The sequence below is a fragment of the Amblyomma mixtum genome, chromosome 2 (assembly GCF_055824585.1).
Source record: "Amblyomma mixtum isolate Tamu chromosome 2, ASM5582458v1, whole genome shotgun sequence".
NCBI lineage: Eukaryota > Metazoa > Arthropoda > Arachnida > Ixodida > Ixodidae > Amblyomma > Amblyomma mixtum.
Window position 1 is genome coordinate 50,422,874 of NC_143013.1, and position 16,594 is coordinate 50,439,467.

At 50.7% G+C, this 16,594-nt stretch overlaps 1 protein-coding gene across 1 annotated transcript; it reads left to right on the top strand.

Moving 5' to 3' along the window:
* Positions 1-4,350: 4,350 nt before the first annotated feature.
* Positions 4,351-14,959, top strand: LOC149359319 (juvenile hormone acid O-methyltransferase-like). Its single transcript, XM_089569022.1, has 3 exons — positions 4,351-5,239; positions 9,916-10,081; positions 14,753-14,959. Exons 1-3 carry the CDS (start codon positions 4,706-4,708, stop codon positions 14,929-14,931), a joined length of 879 nt encoding a protein of 292 aa, XP_089425148.1. The 5' UTR covers positions 4,351-4,705; the 3' UTR covers positions 14,932-14,959.
* Positions 14,960-16,594: the final 1,635 nt, after the last annotated feature.

Below are 16,594 nucleotides of genomic sequence, written 5' to 3' on the forward strand. Positions count from 1 at the left end.
ACAATTGTAGCTTCCTCCCAGCGTGGCTTTTTCAGAAACTGTCGGGCGAGGACGCGCTGCCCCTCATTAAGCGTGCCGCAGCGCGGAATTGCATTTTCTTCCCGGAACGTCTCTGCCTTTGGCTCGGGGAGGATGGCTGTGAGCTGGGTTCGCATTTCACGCTCGAACATCATTTTCGAGGGGGTCTCGCCTGTTGTGCTCTGAACCGTCGTGTGCTGCTTGAAGAGAAAGCGCGCAAGGCGGCGCTGCAGCGAGCCTGTCTGATCTCTTTCAAGGGCGCGTTTTAGCTCGGCTACGTAGCGCTCGGCTTGTCCGTTTGTCGCTGGGTGGTAGGGGGCCGATGTAACTGAGGAGATCCCGTTGTCGCGATAAAACTTGAGAATCTCCGCAGACACAAACGGTGTTCCGTTGTCAGATACTACCTTGCGTGGCAGGCCGAACGTTGCAAATAGTGATCGGAGGTTGTCAATGACTGCTGCCGAAGTCGTCTGTCCCATTTGCCTTATCTCAAGCCACTTTGTGTAGGCGTCTACGACCACAAGGAAAGTGCAGCCCTCAATTGGTCCTGCAAAATCAATGTGCAGTGTGTGCCATGGTGTGTCTGGCTTTTCCCATTCTGGGACAGGAGCTTTCGGCGGGGCGCTCCGGCTGCTCTGGCAAGGCTTGCATTCTCGCACCACTGTTTCGATGTCGTTGTCAATGCCAGGCCACCACATGTAGCTTCTGGCACACTTTTTCATTGCAACGATGCCCCGATGTCCGGCGTGGATGAGAGACATAGCTTGTGCGCGTAGTTCTCTCGGCATCACAACTCGGGACCCAAATATGATGCAGCCGCGATGGGTGCTCAACTCTGTAGCTCGCCTGCGGTAAGCGTCGAAGTTGTCCCCTTTGAGTTTGTGCACGTTGCCTTGTTGAACAGCTGTGTAAACTAGCCGGAGAGCTGCGCACTTCTGCGTAGATGCTGCAACTGTGCCTGCTGTAAGCGGAGGTTCTGGCAGTGCTTCGAACATCAGAACGTCTCCTGGTGGAAATGGTTCGTCAACAGTTGCGTCTAGTGGCAGACGGCTTAGCGCATCGGCGTTTTGATGTTTACTCCCATTGCGGTAGACCAGAGCGTAGTCGTACGCTGAGAGTTTGATGCACCAACGTGTCATTCGCGGAGACAAAGTTGGTGGCATAGGCCTTTGTGGTCCCAGAATGCCCAATAGCGGTCGGTGATCGGTTATAAAGGTCACCTTCCGGCCGGCAATGTACTGGTGAAAATCTGTCGCCGCGTAGACGATGGCTAGCCCTTCTTTGTCAAGTTGCGCGTAGTTGCGTTCTGCTTGCGACAACGTACGTGAGGCGAAGGCGATGGGAGCTTCCCTTCCTTGCTCGTCAGTTTGCGATAGAACCGCGCCGACTCCGTACGGTGATGCGTCGCAAGCCAAAAGCAGAGGCTTCCTTTCGTCGTAGTGGCGGAGGACTGTACATCTTCGAATCAGGTCTTTCAGGGCATCGAATGACTGCTGATGGCGTGGCGACCATGTCCATGTCACATCTTTCCGAAGGAGTTGGTATAAGTCGTTGGCCACGGTAGCTCTTTGTTCCAAGAACCGGTCGTAGAACGTCAAGAGTCCGAGAAAAGCCTGTAGCTCCTGCTTGTTTGTTGGAGCTCGTGCTTCTGTGATCGCTCGCACTTTGTCCTCGGTAGGGTGAATGCCTTCCGCATCAATTCGGTGTCCCAGAAATTGCACCTCTGGCACCGCAAAACAGCACTTCGATTTGCTTATGCACAAATTAGCGTTTGCTAGCCTTTCGAGAACGAGCTCTAGGCGCACTGCATGCTCTTCAGTGGAAGTGCCACTGATGATGACATCGTCAAGGTAGACACAAACTCCTGGGATGCCCTGAAGCACTGTCTCCATGAATTTTTGAAATATGGCCGGGGCTGCAGCTACGCCAAAAGGCAGTCGCTTGACTTTGTACAAGCCTTTCAGTGTGTTAATTGCCAATAATTCAGCAGTTGACTCGCTCACCTTCAGCTGCTGATACGCCTGGGTGAGGTCCAATGTGCTGAAGACTCTTGCGCCACGTAGTACACTGAATACTTCTTCAGGTGTCGGTAGCGGGTAAGAGGACGCTTTAGTCGCAAGATTGACGGTGCTCCGGTAGTCTCCGCAGAGGCGTATGGTTCCGTTCTTCTTGCGAACTACGACAAGTGGTGTGGCCCATTCTGAATGCTGCGTCGGCTCGATGACACCTTGCTGCTCCAGTTTGTCCAACTCTTTTTCAACTGAATCTCGGAGAGCAAACGGCACCGGCCTGGCCTTCAGAAATTTGGGTTGCGCGTTGTCCAACAACTCCAGTGTGACCGGGGGCCCTTCGTTTCCTGGAATCTCTTCCGAGAATACTCTTTCGTATTTCTCTTGCAGTTGCTCAACCATGTTCTGGCTCGGCGTCTGGTGTATGCCGCATATCATCACGCCTAGTGGAGAAAACCAGTTTCTCCCTAGAAGGCTTGATCCTGTGCCCTTCACAACAAGCAGAGGTAGCGTATGGGTCTGGCCGTTGTAGTTAACCTGCACGTTGGCAGAGCCCAATAGTGGCAGATTCTGTCCTGACCACGTTCGCAGGTGCGTGTCGTCTTGTTGCAGGGCGGGTGCGTCAGATGGCCATGAAGTTCGGAACGTGTCCTCACTGATCAGAGTACAGGCTGCGCCGGAGTCCACCTCGAACTTAATCAGCTGGTGATGTACGCTTACTTCTGTAAAAATCTTCGGTCGCGTGCCGAGATTCATGGTGTTCAGGTCGTACAACACAGATGGTGTTGCTGATGTTGTTCCATGGAGATCAGATAGCGGCGTATTCTCTGAGGCGTTGACGCTGTGATTAGGCTGGGAAGGTGACTTTATCTTGGCAAGTCTCCGTTTCGTAATGCATGCTCTTTCGATATGCCCTCGCTTGTGGCAAAAATTACACGTGGCTGACTGGAATCGACATCCCTGGGGGTTGTGTTGGTCGTCACACCGCCAGCAGCGTTGTGCCTTTTTGACCGATTTTACAACAACAGAAGGCTTGCGCACCTGGTTGCTTGTCTGGTGTACCGGCTCGGTGTTCCGGCGAATCCCTCTCTGCTGGTGACCGGCGCTCTCCGCTCGAACGGCGATGTCGTAAGCTTTGCTGAATGTGAGGTCCTTCTCAGCGAACAGGCGCTGCTGCAGTGACTCGTCACTCAGTCCGCACACAAATCTGTCGCGTAACATCACGTCCAAGGGAAGCATGGTGGTGTTAGCAGAAGAAGCTGCGTCTCCCTCCTGCCCGGTAGCTGTTGTCGACAGCGTTCCAAAATTGCAGTCGGCAGCGAGCTTCTTGAGCGCGGCTACGTAGGCGCTCACAGTTTCTCCTCCCAGTTGATCTCGTCGTTGGAAGCGAGCCCGGCTGTAGACCTCGGATGGCCTTGGGTCGTAGTGCTTTTGCAGCGCTTTTACGATGTCGTCGTAAGACACTGCCGCTGGTGTGCTTGGCTGAATAAGGGCGCAGACAGTATCGTAGGTCTGCTCCCCGCACAGCGTCAGCAGGTTGGCCCTCTTCAAGGCTGGGTCTGTGATGTTGTTAGCTTCAAAGTAGAACTGAAGGCGTCCAACCCACGATGACCACGATGAGCCGTTGAACTCTGGTATCTGATTGGGAAACCCTCGCGTAACCATGGCTTGTCAATAGCGTTGCGTAGCGCGGGTCGAATCCACTTTCTCGTCGCCACTGTCGTGTCCGGTCGCTGTGTTGAATGCAGCGAAAGACGCACACGGTACTTTAAGACTTCGTTTATTTAAAGCCGATGAGGGTGCGACCAGCGTCGACCGAGGCAGGAGCCGAACTGGCCGCCCGAAGAAAGGAGGGAGCGGAGAAGCGTCCACGGGAGGGAGTGGCTTCCCAAAACAGGAGGAGGATGCGAGTGGTCGTTAGGAGGAGGATGCGGGGGCGCACACACACAAAAGCAATAAGGGGACACAACATTTCCATAACAGTGCTGCAGCCAGTTTCAGGTGCATTTGAACGACTTTAACGCATCTTTCGTTATACATTCATTTCTCTCTTTTTTTTGCCTCACTGCGTTGTTATGAAACTTGTGCAACTATAGAGGACGATAAATGCATTTTCCCCACAACATGTGAAGGGCGAAGGGTGCCAGTCGACCTGTAGTCGGCCCAAGCGTGCAACTACGCACACAGCGCGTCTCAACACATCACATGGCGTGCTCATACGAAGCCTCGTCCTATTTTTTACTCCGGAAACGCACCTCGCTCAAGGGACAAACGCGTGGCATGTGTCAGTCAAGCCTCCCTGTCTCGTTACAACAAATGCCTCGCGTTTCTGAAAGGCCTGTACTTTATTCAGCACGTACCCACACACGACCTCTGTATAGGTTTAACAAAACCTGTTCGTATTTTCTCACCGATGGTGAAACGGGAACTACGCCAGCTTTGCTTACTACATCCCTAGAATACAAAAGACGATTTCGTTTGCATCTGCTCAGTTTCGCGAGCTTAGATGACTCCGGTGCATTTGTAGCAGGCTTTTTCTGTTTGTTTCAGGAGCAACTGCGCAGCGGAATTGGCCTGCCCCTCATAAAAGCACGAGTGACGCGTTTCTCACGCGCCTGTGCTTTCCGTGTGCCTTGCAACAAAAGCTTGCATCGACGTCCGCGGATTATTTAGGCGTCATGCAAGACCCTCAGGGAACGGAGCAGAAAACGTCCGACCTCGACCCAGAATCCTTCACCTGGCTTAAGGTGCTCTCCTACAAGGACAACCTTAAAGCCTTGGAAATCACCCGCTTCAGACAACCAGCGAGAGACCAGCACCAATATCTCGATATCGGCTGCGGACCCGGCAACTTCCTCGTGGAACACCTACTTCCGCGACTGCATCCTTACAGACGCTTCGTTGGATCTGATATTTCCCGGGATATGCTGGAGTACGCACGAACCCATCACGAGGCGCCGGAAGTGCTCTTCGAGCTCCTGGACATCGATCACGGCAATCCCCAGGTCATAGTGGACAAGTACGGTCCGTTCGACCGCGTCTACTCTTTCCTGACGTTCCACTACGTGTGGGACCTGGACAGGGCGTACCGCAACATCCATCGGCTGCTGAAGGACGGCGGAGAATGTTTGGTCGTCTACTTCACCAGGACCGGCATCACGGACGTCTGGCACAGGCTGTACCAGCACGAGGAGTGGAGGCGGTACATGCCGGTGAGAGATCGCTTTGACTATTTCTAGCAAAGAAACGTCAGGAGCTACACCACCGATTACTGCAAGGGGTGGAGAACATTCAGGGCATCCCACCTAACTAGAGCCATGCAGCTGCCCAGAGAAAATAGGCGTGTAATAATTTAATGTATATTAAACTGTCTTAGCGCATGACAGCCTTAGGCACAACACACTATTAAAAAGTCTGAGCGCATGTAAGTGACCAAAATCTTGCCCACCTCTGTGGTTTCCCACGCATACTTCACAACATGGAAAGGATGCGATGAATGACGCTTTTTTTTTTTCACATATTTTCCATTAGAGACTTCTTTCGACGCTCTACAACTGCTTAATAAGAAGTTTTCGTGCAGCTGCAATGGTTTAAATGCATATAAATCAGGTGCTGAATAAGCTCGAAAAGTACGAACTACGCCTCTCAAGAGATAGAAAGGCTCGCCTAAGTTTCTAACGGGAACTTTATGTAGCCGCGTATACGAAAGGCGTTTGAAGGCATCGCCAAGGCCGGATGGCGGGCGAGCACTGCCACTTTCTTGTGTGTAGACGGACGTCCCCTACGGGGCAGTAAGCTGCAATGCGACGCTGTGCATGTGACTTGGCAGTCTAATTGGTCTAGTTCATATAGAATAGAAGCAAGATAATAACACAAGCCGAGCATAATTACAAGGTACAAACGTGTTAATAAAACGCCTGATCATAAACTAACATCATTTCGTACAGCCGTGCTATTTACTAGGGTGATTACCAATGATCGAGCCTACGGCTGTTTTAAAGAAGTAATGTCACGAATGTCTAACTCATTGGTTCTAAATTACGAACTCTGTATTAAGCATGCAATGCTTTTAGCTCCCGTTGTCGGCAGTGTGGTGACGTCACGCCGAGACCGAGAGCCAACATCCGGGCACTGAATTCCACTCATCCGGGCACTGAATTCCACTCATCCGGGCACTGAAACGAGAGCATCCGTGCACCGTACGAGATTTAACGAGATTCTCTAAGACAGAGGGCCGCGCTTCCGCGCCGTCCCCAAGGATGGCGCTACGGTCCCACACTCACGCATATAAAAGACCAGCCGCTGGTCCTTCAGCTCATAAAGTTTCCCCCTTTGGCAGGCAGATGTATACACGCTCGCGGAGTATTCGAACGCGCTGCAGATACGTTCTAGTCAGACCTGCTTCTCGTCGTGTCTGAGAGGTAGGAAGCGTCTTGCGGAAAGCGATCGCTTTGCGAGTGACACGCCACAGCAGAAGACTGCTCGCCCCTGCCGACAACGCCATGATTATGCGGCCGCTCCCGAAAGCGACAAGGCCGCCACGGTTCGCGGCTGCCTACCTAAGCCCGCACTATTGCAGGCGATCGCTTCGACGCAACAAGAAGAGTGTGGTATGGTGTGTTGAACACTAGACTCATTTCAAGATTTTGACTAGTACCATCTACAACCAATATGTTATGCCCGTAAACATTTCATGCTTACTCTACTCTCGGTTACGGGAGAGGCAGAGATTTTTTAATGCTCATTTGCTTATTCATTACCAGCTACAGGAAATATGCTTCTCATACAAAGCTTTAGGAAAACCCACTCCGTGAAATTTTTCTTACAAGCAGGAAACTTTGGACTACAAAAACTGCGAGTTCGCTGTCCCATGTCCAACAATTTTGGACAGCAATTTTAAAAATTGTTACGTACTGTTATGGAATTATTGAAGGTAATGATCCATTCTTCTGATATGTAGCAAAATCTTTCTTTTCTAATGTTTCCATCTATTGGCTCGAACAGTTAAGCCTCCCATAGAAAGCCAATGGGGAACGGTTTTGACGATAGCAAAAACGTTGATACAAAAAATGTTCAAGACTGCCGGCGGGTGATCTGCGGATATATTGATTGTTAGAGTGAAATCTTACATTATATTTAAAAAATGCGTTCATAAAGGGTTCCCCACTCAAAAATTCTTTTGTCCAGAATGTTTGGGAATGTCCACCCCTTAAGCACCCATACCTAGTATGTGCCCAATGTCACGCTTAATGTGTAAGCGTGTGTGCGCGCCATTTCCGAAATAGTGAGGGAAGCTAAGTTTAGGTTCATTGCCTGCGTACTGGAAGCAAACAAATTTGCATAGCGATTTTACGAGGAAGGCCTCGTCAGATCGTCCCAGCTGTGCCACTATTCCGTTCAGCACACGCATGCTCCATTGAGGCGATCGCAGCCCGTGGTTAGACCAAAAAAACTCGCCAGAGACTTCGCATATAAATTGCTGTGACTGCATACTGGGTACATACGTATACCACGTTCCATTTTCGGAACACATTCTGAGCGCTGCCCTCCGCCTGTGTCCTCTTGCTTTCTTGCTGCTGACGTGTCCGTACTCTGGCTCATAAAAAAAATATTACGGAGGTCACATCAGACTGCTTACGCGTGCTTTGAATGCGAAAGCGCTGTCTCATCGTGAGCTCTGTTGCGAGGTTCATTAAAGGTCAACTGCATAGGTTTTAGAAATGAAAGAGCTTAAAGGGGTCGAATGTGTGAAACTTGCAGGTAAAGCATGAATTTGAAATGGTGACGTAATCGCCGATTAAAATCGCGACGGTCTTCAAGCTTCTCCGCAGCCCACAACGCCAAGTGTGGGCGCCTGATGACGTCATCGAAGGTATCGGTTCATTTCCAACCCACAAACGCCTGCTTTGAAGGAAAAAAGACTATGCCACCGATGGCAAAGCCCTCCGAACGATGTTTGGCAGTATTGAACGAGACACGGCAGGGTGTGGCTTACGGCTGCGGAAATGTGAAATCTTCCCTTCCGTGACGTCACACCGAGCTTCCCCGCGTACGTCCGGTGCTTTGAGAAGAAGCCTAAAATTCAGTCGTCGATTGCGTCACTATCTTAAGTGCCAGCGCAAAACCACTTCGCGTCCTTTATCTATAGGCTCTAAAGATTTGAATCCTAGAATATCGCGGAATTCTAAAAAAAATGGTGTAGTTGCTTTTTAGGGATTCTTCCTTCCTTTGTAATGACAAACCTATTGATTAGCATATATTCGTAAGGAAACGCATACAATAAGTTCACCTTTATTCGCCAACGGCTTTGTGGGCTATTTACATGAACTATTTAACTTTAGTGCAATAAATATCATGTTAAAAAATTTCGAGGGGGCACATCGGTGATCTAAAGTGCGATGAGGCGAAAATATTTTCCAACAACGCTCTCCAGCGTCCTTACGCTAGACATTTGGTAGGTTGGGGCAACCAAAAGGAAATAAAAATAATATGCCCCTGCCTGCACCGCTTACGCACAACAGGCTCCTTACGCTAGACAAGGAGAACTGCATATGCGTTGGCAGGAAATCGGCGTAGCATAGTGGTTAGCAGGCTCAGATGGGTGGCATCATCTGTTGTAAACGCCACAAATCGCAAACGTTTTATGTAACGGATGGACGGACGGACACAGTCATGGCCGCGAGTCTGAGTCATTAAAGGCTTTCGCCTTTAAAAAAAAGTATTGCGGCCTATGGATTGCGTGCTCGCCTCGGAATCTGAAGGTCTGTTGTTTTCGCATCTCCAGTAGAAATTTTATTTTTCTCCTTTGCTGCAGACGTCATTGTCTTATGGTCTACTGCTGACGTCATGCGTGAGCATGGTGACGTCACTGAGGAGTTTCGTGGCATAGACGGCAACAGACGCCGGCTTTGTGCTGTTTCAGGGAAGACTTTTCAGAGAAGACATTCAAAAATTTTCAAAAACAGGCTTTTGGAGGTAAAAATATGTTTGTTTTTTTCCTGCATAGTACCTGTATTACCAGTGTTGGCGGACACCAGAAAACCGGTGAATCGTCTTCAGTACTAAGCTTGCTAAATAACTTTAATACTTAACTTTTTAAATATTAGAGTTAGGCGCCTAGTTGCAAATAGAGATTTGTAGCTGGTCGTTAGTAACAGGCGTATCAGTTTGTAGAATTGCAAAAACGCGGTTATCCTCGGTGCTGTGGTATAACGAAATTTGGCTACATCGTGCCAAAATACATGCGCTTTCGAAACGCACATAGGCAAAGCAACCTTTCCAGTGCATGTAACTAGTCGAAAAAGTCCAATTTTGTCCAGCCACAGCACAAACGGTAATTGCGTTTTCGAAATTTTATGAACTAATATGGCTATTACTAACGATCAGCTACCAATGTCTTATTGCAACTAGGCTCCTAAATCTACTAGTTGAAAAGATATTAAAAGTTAGTTAGCCACCTTACTACTTAACACGGTTCACCGGTGTCCGCCAGCACTGCTAATACATCTGTCAGTGGCAGCACGTTTCCGTTTTTCGCTGTCAGAGCGCGCGTTTATTGGTTTGGTTTTTTGGGGTTTAACGCCCCAAAGCAACTCAACCGATGAGGGACGCCGTAGTGAAGGACCCCGGAAATTTCGACCACATGGGGTCCTTTAACGTGCACTGACATCGCACAGCACACGGGCCTCTAGATTTCGCCCTCATCGAAATTCGCCCGCCGCGGCCGGGATCCAACCCGCGCCTTTCGGGTCAGCAGCCGAAAGCTGTAAACTTTTACTCCAAAGAGCCTATCTTTTTCAAAATTTTTGAAAGACTTCCGTGAAATACCTGGTATAATGCTCTCGCATTAATAAAGGTGACTGCCTCGGGGTCTTCTTCGGTTGCGCAGAACCTGGCCGCGATGTTCGCTGAACGCTACTGCATGGACGAGCCTGTACCCCAGAAAGAGTTGGTCGCCCGCGAGCGGAGCGCTGTGGCTGCGGCGGGACTGGACATGGTCGCCTGCCGTACTTACTCCAGCATCTGGACTTTCCCGAGCGTGGACGCCTGCCTCAGTGAGTGAATTGAGATTCAGGCAGGAGGGAAGATTGACCCATTCGGAAGACGTTCGAAGCGCTCAAGTGAGCAGAACGGCGTGAGGTGTGGAATCAAGGGAGAGTGAACGGGAGACAAGAGTGGACTTGTGGTTGAACTTTGAATCCGTAGTGACGTGGTCACTTGTGTCGTAGCCGTGCATACAATCGTCACTGCAGTGCTGTTTCACGCCACGTGTCTTTGCCACCAACCGCGGCGCTCCGCATAATGTATTGTGAGGGAAGTAAACGCGCGCAAACTGCACTGTCTCACTAGGGGTGGAAACCCGAACCACGGAGGGATTAAGGAAAGGTTGAAAGCAGAGTCACTGGGATGGTAGAGGAGACTAGATGGAGGAAATGATGATGATGATAATTAAAACTTTATTTCCACCAATGTAAGAGCCCCCCCCCCCCCCCCCCGCTCCTGGCACACAGGCTTAGGGGACTGCATGGGGCCGAGACCTCCGCGACTAAAGACTGGCGAAGATACATTGGTTCTTCGCGGCCTCAGCCGCCAAGCGGACAGCTCGTTGCTGGTAGGCGGAGTCCTCGCTCCGCAGCAAGGCCTCCCAGGCTTCTCTACTTTCAATATTGTCTCCAGCGCCCGGGGATCCGGGGCATTGCCAAATTATGTGATCGAGGGTCCCCCTCGCTTCGCAGGTCTTACATTTATCATCTTTCCTATCGTCTACCTGGGTGCGAAACAACCAGACAGGGTTTGCAAAATTTTCGGCCTGTAATCTTCCCCAGGCAACGGCCTCTTTATTGCTTAAGCTTGGATCCGGTGGTGGCATCAGGCGTCTTCCTAACCTATAGTTCTCAACAATTTCCGCGCGTTTGCAAACGTTCGTCCATCCCCTGCCAGCCGGACGTCTCTACAGTTACCGGAAAGTAGAGATCTCGGGCTAACGCGTGGGCCGCCTCGGTACCGGGGACGGATGTGTGTGCCGGGACGCAAATTAAGGTGTTCTTGCGGTCAAATTTGGCTGCCAACAGGATGCGAGCCGTTTACCGCGAGACCTTGCCCTGTCAGATGTTCCGTATTGCAGTTTTACTGTCGCTGAGAATCAAACTAGCCTTTGTTCCGGCGCAAGCGAACGCTATTGCTATCTCCTCAGCCGTATCTACGTTTCTACTCTTAATGGAGGCGGCAGAGACTGGTGCACCTCGACCATCGACTACCGATGCACCCCCCTCCCCCCCCCCCCCCGACCTGCCACTCACTGCGTCCACGTAGGCTACCTCTCCTGCCCTAAATTTCCCGGCCCTTTTAGTGCCGGAAGGTAATAAAATCAGGATCCTCGGACTCTTTATTCAGTAGGACGGGTATAACAAAGGAACCATCAAGAAGCTCAGCAACTACGCTGCGCAAGTAACAGGGATCTTCAGGAGGGTCGCGTTCAAGGGCTGAGGCCTCAAAGAACGTAGCCTCCTGAAATTGACGCACGCGCATGTCACTAGCAGAATATGCTACGCCACACCATTCCTCGATATTTGGGCGAACGAGAAAGATAGGATCGACGCACTTATTAGGCGTTGCGTCAAGAGGGCGTTGGGCCTACCAATCTCCACAGACCGCCTGTTGGAAATTGTGGTGCATAATAGTTGGACTGAACTCGTCGAGGCGGTGTGAATCGCCCAGCTCGAAAGACTGAGTAAACCGAGGGCAGGCCGAACCATTTTGGAGTGGGTCGGCCGAAAATTCGATAGGGGCATATGCGACAAAGCCGCCCTACCACCACAATGTCGCGAGAATATCATAGTCCCCCCCCCCCTCCCCTCTCCCCCGCAGCATGCACCCAGAACGCCATACGGAAAGGCGGTAGTAGAGGGCGGAGGCGTTATACGGAGGAGATTATCGGTGCCATGGCGTCACAGGATAAGGAACGCCCGTCGGAGCCGAAAAGCTTTTTCAACTATAGGCGGATACAACTCAAGAACGAAGCGGCTTTTCCCGTAAAATGACCCCCCTTCCAGCCAATGGCGTCGACCGATTCTCATGAGCTTAGGCGCTAGCGTGACAGTGCAGGGAGCGGCATATGAAGGGGATAGTCACCTCCCTGTATTGTCACGCTGGCAATTGATGGAAATCGGCCGACGCCATTGGCTGAAAGTGGGTCCTTTGACGGGGAAAAGCCGCCTTGTTCTTGAGTTGTATCCGACTATATAAGAAAAAAAAACATGCAAGTGATGGCGCAAGAAGCTAAGATGTGCAGACTGCGCATGTGCCAGCCCGCAAGCTCAGGGGAGATTTGGTGCGAGTGAAGGACCCACTCAGAAAGGAAAAATTCCCGGGCGTCGTATACGCAATCCCATGTGCAGACTGCGCAGCCGTGTACATTGGCGAGTCAGGGGATTTTGAAAGATTGCGCGAGCACAAGAATGACGTGAGGAACCGGCGGATGGCTTCGAACGCGCTGGCCGAACATTCGGTATCTGCCGAACACAACATTGACTGGACACAGGCACGTGTGGTAGCGAAAGAGAGGAACAGAGCATCACGGCTCAATCTTGAGTCGCTGATTATTCAGACGACAGCAAATACACTGAACCGTAATCGTGGTAATCTGCCCCCTGTATACGCAAGATGTCTGGGTTCTGTGATAGGGCGTATACATATAAGGCAACGGTTCCCCGTTTCGCCTCATTGTGAACAAGGCTTCCGTGTGGGAGCCGAAACGTCATTCCATCTTTCTTTTTTGGTCGGTGCCATTTATTTTTCGTCAAGCTAAGAAAAGAAGGGCGCAGTAGCAGCCTCTGGACTGACACCAGAGCCGCGCCATGTGGAAAGCCCTTTGGTAACTTCACTTCCAATAGAGGAGTGCCCAGGGCTCCGTTCTCGCCCCCACATTATTCAATGTGGCTTTTATTCCTCTTGTTAGAGCCCTAGAGACCATCCCTTCTATCCGTGTGCTTGCGTACGCCGATGACATAACCTTGTGGTGCTGTCACCCAGATGCGTCTATCCATCAGACATGCGCTAGATGTCTTGACATCTCGCCTCCCACCTCTGGGTCTAACCCTCTCGCCTACTAAGTCATGTTTCATTCGCATTGGAAACAAAGCCGGCTTACGGAAAGCTGTCCCTTTAAACTTTAAAGTAGATATTTCTCCGATTCCTCAGGTAGAAACTGTTCGTATTCTTGGCCTCCTCCTTCATACCTCTGGGACTGGCACCCCTTGGCTGACAGCCACACGTAAATCAGCTCACGCTACTATAGGTCTGATTCGTCGCATAGCTATGCGATCTGGTGGCGCACGTGCTCATACGGCCCGCCAGCTTGTGCGCTCTATCCTTCAGCCACGGATAATATATCAGGCACAATTTCAACGTCTCACCCGCAGACAGTGGGACTCCCTTGAAGCTATCAATCGTGAGGCTATGCGCGCCATAACATTTTTGCCTCGTTTGACACCCATACCCGTGCTTCAGGAGTTCGCCCAAATTAATACTCTCAGTGAACTCATCGACCAGCGGGTGGCAAACAGAGCTCGCAAACAGTCTCTACAACTTCATCGTTTAAAGACGCTCCCTCCGTGGTCGTATTGTCAGCTCACAGACAATCGCCCCACTGTTTCCCCGTCGGTATCAGCCGCGCATTTGCCTGAAGGGTGCATATTGTACACCGATGCATCACATACTGCAGAGCGGGGAGTTACTGCTGTATACATATAGTCCCTCACATCCGCATCTGAACTCTCGTGCGACGTACACCGCTGATACATGTACACCCCTGGCATTGGAACTTCAAGCCATTTACAATGACATTGTTTCCCTTCCGCTCGTTCCCACATTCAATGCAGTTCATATTTATACAGACTCCCTCGCCGCCCTTAAACAGCTTAAGGCTGTTCGACGCACATTCCAGATTACACAATCCATTCACCTACTCTGCGCAAAATACCGATGTCCTGTACGCATACACTGGATTCGCGGTCATGCTCACGATCCACATAACATTCAAGCAGATGCTATGACTCACATTGACACATCAGACGACCCGCCACCTTCCCCTCTTCCCCCAGATCCGTTCCTCTCCCATGTCTCCGATTCACAAGCTCTACGCCAGCGAACACGCGCTCTAATTCCTCCGTGTTCGCACCCTCTCCCCCGTAGTCTAACTCGGCAGGAGGAGGTATCAGTGCGCCGGATTCGGGCAGGGGCGGCCCCGACCCCATCTGTCCGTTATCGGTGGGGTGATAAATATCTGCCAGCAACTGACAGGCGCCCTCACTGCGGCGCTGCACCGGACATTTGTGATGTGCGGCACCTGTTGTGGACTTGCCCAGCGACGGCCCCTATTAGAAAACGGCTCCTCAAGGAGGTCGGCCTGTGGTGGAACCGCGACGGGGACTATGTGAAGTGGACTATGGACAATCACTTCACCAGCAGCCTATGCGAGTACCTCGCCGAAACTGGTCTACACTCCTTCTTTTAACTTTCTGTAACCTACATTCCACTGCCCCTTTTCTCAACTTATGCCTCAAGGCAGACTTCTCGAATAAAAAAAAAAGTATAGCGTACTAACCTGAGGATACTTTGGGTAGAATTGCTGTGCGCATGATCTGCAAGCAACGGTCCTATATGACTGTTTAACGACTTTAAACTTTATGACTGCCCCAGTGACACAGTTCTTTCGCTGCGTGCAGATACCTACGTGCCGTTCTTCAAGCTGGACGCCAACGTGCCGGCGCAGAGGCGCAATGCCTTCTGGGACGACTGGCGGCGAGCGCTCGGCGAGGGATCCACGACCACAGCGTCCGGCGGCATTGCCCTCACCTACGAAATCATCCTCGCGCATTCACAGAAGCCCGGTGCTGCCGCTTAAAGGGACGCTCAACTGACATTTGTCGACTTTTTTTTTTTTTTGCGGTAATCGAAAGTTCCTTGCCCAAATAAACGAATATCCGACGGTGGCACTGAGGCATACGGCTGAACATCTCGTTTTCTCGTGGGCCCCGCCGCGGTGGCTCAGTGGTTACGACGCTCGGCTGCTGACCCGAAAGACGCGGGTTCGATCCCGGCCGCGGCGGCCGAATTTCTTTGGCGGAGAAATTCTAGAGGCCCGTGTACTGTGCGATGTCAGTGCACATTAAAGAACCCCAGGTGGTCGAAATTTCCGGAGCCCTTCACTATGGAGTCCCTCATAGCCTGAGTCGATTTGGGACGTTAAACCCCAATAAACCAAACCAATCGTTTTCTCGTGGTAGAAGGCGCCTGCGAACCCAGACGTCAGGGAAACGACGACTGCCGCGACACCTGGGCGGCGTGCAGTGAAATTAGTAAGCGTGACATTAACATAGATGCACAGGGTTTATTAAAGCTATTGTTGAAAGCACTAAGGGGGCTTTATAATAAATGACGGTCGATTTGCGTAATTAGGCCAAATCCGAATTAGGTGCGCTTTACTGTGTGTGACCATTGTTTTGCATTGTTTATGGCGGTTATCTTTTGTTATTCACGATATTGCTACATGATGAAAGAGGTATACCAAGTATATCCTATGTGTTGTCTGTGTGCACGGCATAGCTGAAGCGTAGTATTTACATGACACAATGTTTATTACGGTCGTTCTATGCATGCAATCAGTCACGGCTCCAGTTCTGTAGAAAATCCGGTGTCTTCGGAGTTGTCGCCATCGTCCTAGGCGGTGTTGCGAGCGGAAAAGCAGGTGGTTCACCTGCCACCTAGGTCATGTGATCTTGTGACGTCATCCTGGCAGGTATATATTTGTCTATATACTGGGCAGGCTGCCCACAACCTGGTGAGCAGGTTGGACAGAAGAAGGTTTCAGACAAGTAAACACATAATAGATAAATGTGGAGAGTGGCTAGCACACTAAAATGCTACTAGTCCGATGAGGCTGGTAACACCTATTAAAAATCCCAGCAACCAGAGCCATACATTCTGCCAGTTAATCGTCTCTGTTGGTGAAGCGTGCACTGCTGCCGATAGCAGAGCCAGTGGCAGCACAGTGAAAATCTGTCGTTTCAAGATATTTGCAGAGATTATGAGAAAGCAGGGTTACAACGTGCAGAAACAGTGACTAGCTGCAGAAGAAAACAACGAGGGATCTTCCAGTTTCTTCCAGCAAAATAAGGTCATCCTCGGTCCTATTCCTAAAGTTCAGTATATCAACCCTGGAGGACGTAGCCTACTTGAAAAGCCGCGAAGTTTTAACACAGCACCGTGCAGGGTTTCCTAGCCAGTTTAAAATATACATTCCAGCCCAAACCACGCATACTGGGGCGAAATACAAACTTTCCCGGCTGTTGTATAACGCCAGATGCGCACTTTAAAGAACCCCGGATGGACTAAATTAATCTGAAGCCCTCCACTACGGCGTCTCTCATTGCTTATGTGTCGCTTAGGGACGTTAAACTCCACAATTCACAAAGACCTAGAAGAATATGCCCGTGTTTTTGTGCCCGTCTGCTGTTACAGGCGAAAATGTCTGGGATTCCTAATGATATTATTTCAAATGGTCTGGT

Coding starts and splice junctions, on each gene's coding strand:
- LOC149359319 (XM_089569022.1), top strand. CDS start 4,706: ATGCAAGACCCTCAGGGAACGGAGCAGAAAACGTCCGACCTCGACCCA. Junction 5,240..9,915: donor AGTGGAGGCGGTACATGCCG/GTGAGAGATCGC, acceptor TCGGTTGCGCAG/AACCTGGCCGCGATGTTCGC. Junction 10,082..14,752: donor GAGCGTGGACGCCTGCCTCA/GTGAGTGAATTG, acceptor CGCTGCGTGCAG/ATACCTACGTGCCGTTCTTC.